The sequence below is a fragment of the Corvus kubaryi genome, unplaced genomic scaffold (genome assembly GCF_017639235.1).
Source record: "Corvus kubaryi isolate FWS band 111438036 unplaced genomic scaffold, C.kubaryi_AGA036_p1.0 37265, whole genome shotgun sequence".
Lineage (NCBI taxonomy): Eukaryota > Metazoa > Chordata > Aves > Passeriformes > Corvidae > Corvus > Corvus kubaryi.
In genome coordinates, this window is record NW_024581080.1 from 1,657,432 (window position 1) to 1,664,191 (window position 6,760).

Here is a 6,760-nt window from a genome sequence, read left to right on the forward strand (position 1 = left end):
TGTCCTGGAGTTGGGGAGGGAGGTTTCAGGAGGAGGCAGGAAGGAATAAATCCAGGATTTCTGTGGCTGTCGTGCCATGGAGGGAAGGAACTGCCGGGCAATTTTCTCTGTTACCAATCCTCTAAACCAGTCCTGGTCTCGAATCCCAGGGAAAAGGGGCCTGGATGCTGTGGATCAGAGCCACGGAACGGTTTGGGTGGGAAGGGACCTTAAATCCCACCTCATTCCACCCTTTCCAACATCCCAGGCTGCTCCAACCTGGCCTTGGCCACTTCCAGGGATGGGGCAGCCACAACCTGAGCTGTGCCAGGAGCTGCCCAGACCTCTCCCGTGCCAGAATTCCCTGTTTTCCCTCCTGTCCACTAGGGATAGACAGAAAGCCGGGACCCCATTCCAGTGCTGAAACCTTGGGAGCTTTCCCTGGATGCTGCTGAGCTCCCGAAGTTTCCCCGTTGTACCTGCAAATCCCGAATCACGGCTGCGGACAAATCCCTTCGGATTCCGCTCTTCCCGACTTCACCTGAGGAGTTTCTCCGGAGCCCCTCAGAGAGCAGGGGCTGTGGGAGCGGGAGGGCTCATCTGGGGCGATGCAGAGCCTGGGGAAGCTCCGTCTGCGGGGTTTGGGATCGGAGGGAACGCAGGGCGCGGCTGCTGTCCTGCTCTGGTGCGGAATTCCCCCAGAGTTTTTGTAGGAATGGGATTTCTGGGGGGGTTTCCAGTGCCTTCCCCGATCCCACACAGAGTTGGGACACGCTGCTGCTCGACCCGAGTGGTTTTCCTTAAGGAAAGGTTGGGAATGTGTTCCTACAATCTCGTTAGAACTCCCTTTTCCCAGCCGGAATTCCCTCTGTGGAGCTGGGAGCTTTGTCCTCCCTCCCCAGGATTTCTCCAGCCCTGGGAGTTTTCTCCTCTCCCTGCGCAGTGCCAGGGGTTGGACTCAGATGATCCCTGTGGGTCCCTTCAAGTCGGGATACTCGATGATCCCAAAATCCCTCCATTTCGGGGGAACAAAATCCAGCCCTTTCCGGACTCAGAGCAGCCGGGCTCAGCAAGGCTTTGCCAGGAGCCCAAATTCCACCTCCCGGATGCGCTCTAATCCCAATTAGCGTCTCCCGGGCTAATCTCGGTCCCAATTAAAGCAACCTGGAGCTGTGCCGTGACCTTCCCCTCCCTTCCAGCTGCTCCCGAGGTCTCCCAGCGCCGGGATTCTTGGAAAGGCTCTGGCATCTGGCAGCGCTCGGCTCATTGACGCCTCCGGGAGCCCCGCGCTCGGCTGGGAGCCGCTCGCAGCCCTCCCGCGGGTGGTTTCCCCACATCCTTGTGTCCTTTGGCTCGAGTCCTTCGGGGAAACAACCGGAGAGGTTGGATCTGCGCAGGGAAAGGGCTGGCAAGTGGAATTTGCAGCTTGGAGTCGCTCCTTGATCCCGAGGGAGCCCCTAAAGCAGCGCTGACACGGGGCTGTCCTGGCACGGGGCGGGTTCTGGGCTCTTTGTGGAGGCTTTTCCCCTCTCAGATGTTCGGGTTCAGTGGGCGCTGAGCTTCCTGGGGGCTCCGAAATAAAACAAAACCGTGACCCAGAGGGGAGTTTGTTCACTTTCTGTTGGAGATGCTGAAGCGCTGCCTTGCCCCGGGAGGGTTTCGCTGGGAGGCTGCTGCACTCTTTATCTGCATTTCCCTTCCCAAACATCACTCGTGTGGCTGCAGGACCATCCAGAGGCTCCAGAAGGTCCCAGAAATAGAAATACAAATATTTACAAACAGAGCTCTGCGTTCTCGGAGTGTGGGACAGCGCTGGGAAAGCTTTATGACCTTTAATAGTCATTTTTAAAGGGAGTTTTGGGGCCTCCTCAGTGGAATTTTTAGGGTTTGGGATCGGGATTTGCTGAGGCTTTAAAAATGCTGCTCCTGCAGTAGCAAGGAGCAGCCACTGAGGATGGAGCTGATTGAAGCAGGTGGTGGGGATGGAGCAGATCAAATCAGGTGTTTGGGGATGGAGCAGATCAAATCAGGTGTTTGTTTAGGGATGGAGACGAAATCAGGTGTTTGTTTAGGGATGGAGATGATCAAATTGGATGTCACGGGATAGAGAAGATCCAACCAGATTTTGGGGATGGAGAAGATCAAAACCTGTTTGGGATGGAGCAGATTGGACCAGATTTTGGGGACGGAGCAGGTCGAACCAGGTTTGGGGATGGAAGAGATGAAAACGGTTAAAATCAAAACCCAAACCCCCGATTTTTTGCAGAGCATGAGGCCGTGGCCCTGCTGAGGCCAACCCCTCCCCTGGGGGGTTTTCGCTCCTGACTCCCACCTGTCCTTCCCTATGATCCAAGGGGATTCCTGGAATTCTTTGTGCATCCATGAGCATCTCTGTGCCCCCGTTTGTGCCCTGGGCTAAACCCATCCCGTATCCATGACAACCATCCTGCGAGGTTTGTTCGGAGCCTGGTGCTGCTGGGCTCGGAGTCAGGAGGGTCTGACTGGTTCCAGTCCCGGTACTGGAGTGCCTGGATCCAGGAGCACTCTGATCCTGCCCTGCCAGCTGCATTCCCTCTGGGAAATCCCCTCTCCGTCTGCATTTCCTTCCTCTCATCCCTTCCAGGACCTGATTTTATTCCTCTCTCTCAGCCTCACCTCCTGACCCACAAAAAAATCGGCTCCTCGAGATCCAATGTTTATTTTCCAAGGTTTTTTCTCCTCCCCTCCCCATCCTGATTTATGAGATCTGTTGGAAAACCTCCTCCTGCTTTTCCTGCTTCTCCTCCAGCGCTGGGATTTTAATCCCCGTGCTTCGTTTTATTCCTCTCTTCCTTAGGCAAACGCCTTTCGTTCCCAGCTCTCAGAGCATTCCAGCAGGGAATCTCCTGAGCACCATCCCTCTTTATCCACAGGGAAACTGAGGCACGGCCCTGGAAGTGTCCTGGCTGGGGTCACCCAGCAGGTCAGTGCTGGAGCTGAGGTTTGGATTGATGCCTCTGGAATTTTGAGTAACTTCCCTGGAATTCTGATCCATCCCCTCCTCAAGCAGCTTTTGAGGCTGTTCGTGGATTTTGTGTCTCCGTGCGAAGATGTGAATTTTCCCGCTCTTTTTTTTTTTTTAGGGATAGACCAGATTTAGCTAAAATTCCGGAGAGTTTTAGTTTCTGGCCCCCTGGCTTTGGAGCCAAGCCCTCCCCCTTCTCCCTCCCCTCCGGTGGCTGCCAGGAAATATCGGAGCTCCAGAGCTCTGGGGAGGTTTGTCCCACTGAGTTCTGGCATTGCTTCACTCGGAAACTATGGAATCCTCACCCCCCACATGTCCTGCTTGACCACTCCATGTGCTGGGATGCGAGCGGGAAGCAGGGAAAGAGTGGGATTTCACAGGATCTGGATGAAATTCCTCTCATGAGTCAGGAGAAGTTGCCTGTCCCCACCTTAAATTCTCCTTATTTAAGCCTTTGGATGGCAATAAATCCCTGTCCAGACTTCCAACCAATAATTGGAGACAGTTTCTGCTATTCCAGGATTATCCAAGGCTCCTGCCAAGTGTCCGGTGATGTTTTGAGTTGCTACAGATGGAACCAGACGTGCAGGAGCAGAAACAAATCCATTATCCCATTGGGAGCCCAGACTCTGGGATAAATCCCTCACTGCTGTTTGTGGGATTTCCCCACCCTCCAGGTTTTCCATCGTTTGGAACGGGTTTGGCTTCTTTAGGGAAGGAGCTGGGGGGGAAAAAACCGCTTCAGTTCTGTCCTGGGAGGATTTGGATGAAGGTTTCCTGCTGGATTTATGGAGAAACAGGAAAACCATTTGCTACAACTTCCAACCTGGAGAATTTTACTGGGGAAATGTATTTTTTGGCCGAATTTGCCAAGTCGACCTAAACTTTTAAATGTTGGGGTTTTTTTTCATTTTGTTCATCCGCCCCACAAGAAACACCCGAGCTGACTTTGGTTTTTCCAGCGGTGTTGGACACAACCTCTCAATTCCCAAGAGAGATCAAATTTATATCAACCTTTACTCAAACTCTGATTTCCTTCTTTCCAGGACGGCCCTGCCAGCAGCGCCTGCATCGGCCTCCGAGGACGGTGAGCGCTGAAAATGGGAAGATCCCACGTTTTTCCCTCCAACCACTGCCTGCTGCTGCTGCTCCTCTCCTCGCTGAGCTGCGCCCAGTACGAGCACTGGCCGTACCTGCCCGGCTACCCCGAGCCAGCCCCCCAAGTGTTCCAGCCCTCCCAGAGAGCCCCAAACGTCCCCAAAATCCAGCTGAGGCTGGCGGGGCAGAAGAGGAAGCACAACGAGGGCAGGGTGGAGGTGTTCTACGGTGGCGAGTGGGGCACCGTGTGCGACGATGACTTTTCCATCCACGCTGCCCACGTGGTGTGCCGGGAGCTGGGCTACGTGGAGGCCGTGTCCTGGCTGCCCAGCTCCAAGTATGGCAAAGGAGAAGGTGAGGGGATCCCAGAGCAGCGTGGAGGGATCTTTCCAGCTCCAAATAATCCCTGATTTCGGTCTCATTGATGGTGGTGGGGGGGTTTCTCTCTCGTTGGGATCCGTGAGGTAAAAAAGGTGTGAAATACTGGAAAGTATCCAAAGGATGGACACGGGGATGGGGAAGGGCCTGGAGCAGCTGAAGGCACCAGTTTGGGATGCCAGGGCACTGGGGGATCTTTCCAGCTCCCAGGAATCCCAGAGGTCTCAATTTAATTGGTGATGTTGGGGGGTTTCTTTCCTGTGCTGGGCTGGGTGGGTTTGGGATCCATGAGGTAAAAAATGGGTGAAAGCGTTGGGAAGTATGCAAAGGATGGACCCAGGGATGGGGAAGGGTCTGGAGCAGCTGAGGGCACCAGTTTGGGATCCCAGGGCACTGGGGGGTCTCTCCAGCTCCCAGGAATCCCCGATTTCAGTCTCATTGATGGTTTTGGGGTGTTTCTCTCTCATGCTGGGCCAGGCGGGGTTGGGATCCGTGAGGTAAAAAAAGTGTGGAATTATTGGGAAGCATCCAAAGGATGGACACAGGGATGGGGAAGGGTCTGGAGCGGCTGAGGGCACCTGGAAAAGAGGAGACTGAGAGGAGACTTTTTGGGATCTGCTCCTCCCCAGGGGCAGCTCCAGTCCCTCTGTGACAGGGACGGGGTCCAGGGAAAGCCGGAGCTGTGCCGGGGTTGGATTTGGGTTGGGTTGTTCTGGTCTGGGGCTCCAAAGGGGTCTGGACATTTCGCATCCTCTGCAGGATTCTGTGGGAATAACAGTTACTGGATTATACAGGAATGACCATTTTGGGTGCCCTCAGGCTGTTCCTGTGAGGAAAAGCTGTTCAGCCCCATCCCAAATTTTATCTAATGGAATCATGGAATGGTTTGGGTGGGAAGGGAGCTTGAAATCATCCAATTCCCTCTGTGCCATAGCAGGGACACCTCCCACTGTCCCAGGCTGCTCCAGCCTGGCCTTGGGCGCTTCCAGGGATCCAGGGGCAGCCACAGCTCCTCTGGGAATTCTATCCCAGCCCCTCCCCACCCTCACAGACAGGAATTTCTTCCCAAATTCCATCTAAATTTCTCTTCTTCCACCTTAAAGCTGCTCCCCTTGTCCTGGAGATGTGCTTTTCCATGTTTCATTTTCCTTTCCTGCCCTTTTCACTTGCACCTGGTGGATGTGGGGGAAATCCCACCTGAATCCCAAACATGTGCAGGACAAACACACTTGGAAAGGAGGATATTTGGGTGTGACAGCCGTGAATTCCCAAACCCACCGAGGTGGAGAGGGAAAACTCGGACAGGACACAGGAATAGCAGCGTGTCTGGGTAACAGCGGGTACCCCAAGGGATTTACCGGGATTTGGGATTGAATGTTGTCCCGCAGAGGATTTTTCCTGCCCTTCCTGGAGCCTGGCATCCCACAGGGATAAAATTCCCCTCAGGAGGGCCGAACGGGCTGGCTGGGCTGGTTTTCAGGACTTTTTGAGTGCTCACACCTATAATGTCCCATCAAAGAGCGAGCGCAGCCTGAGCAGCGACCAACTGAACTCGCAAACCTGGAATGTGCTCCCAAACTTGTGGATTTTGGCTCCGCAGGCAGAGCAGGAGATTCCCAAGCGAGGAAGAGGCCGTGACATCAGAAAACAAACCCGGTGGGAGGGAGCATTCCCAGGGAAATCCCAAGGCCTCGAGTCCCGAATCCAGGCTCTGGGGGGCTCTTCCCGCTCTGCTTTTTAGGGAGCAGCTCTGGGGCTGCTGGAACAGCGCTGGGGCTGCCAAGGGAAACGAATTCCTGCGGAAAATCCCGGCAGCGCTTGCGTCCCAAGGGGGTTTTACTCTTGGGATTAGGTTGGAAAACAGCTCCCAGATTTCTCCTCGTGGAGCCTGAGTTGTGTTTTCTTCGCATTGCAGGGAAAATTTGGCTGGACAACGTGCACTGCACGGGCAAGGAGAGCAGCCTGGCGGCCTGCGGCTCCAACGGCTGGGGAGTGACCGACTGCAAGCACACCGAGGACGTGGGAGTGGTGTGCAGCGAGAAGAGGATCCCCGGCTTCAAGTTTGACAACTCCCTGATTAATCAAATTGAGGTAAACGGGGTAAAAACTCTGATCCAGAGTCCTGTGGGGATGGGGGTGGCTGGGACTTAAACACATTTTTAATTGATCCTGTATTTATCCCACATATTTATCCATATTATCAGTTGATCCCGTATTTATCCCACATATTTATCCATATTATCAGTTGATCTCGTATTTATCCCACATATTTATCCATATTATCAGTTGATCCCATATTTA

At 54.1% G+C, this 6,760-nt stretch overlaps 1 protein-coding gene across 1 annotated transcript in view; it reads left to right on the plus strand.

The window, feature by feature from the left end:
• Positions 1-6,760, plus strand: part of LOXL2 (lysyl oxidase like 2) — a 40,509-nt gene that overhangs the window by 5,693 nt on the left and 28,056 nt on the right. The window contains exons 2-3 of the mRNA XM_042024804.1: positions 4,030-4,435; positions 6,375-6,550. Coding sequence (XP_041880738.1) covers positions 4,084-4,435; positions 6,375-6,550 — 528 coding nt within the window. The 5' untranslated portion in view covers positions 4,030-4,083. The remainder of the gene's footprint in view (positions 1-4,029; positions 4,436-6,374; positions 6,551-6,760) is intronic.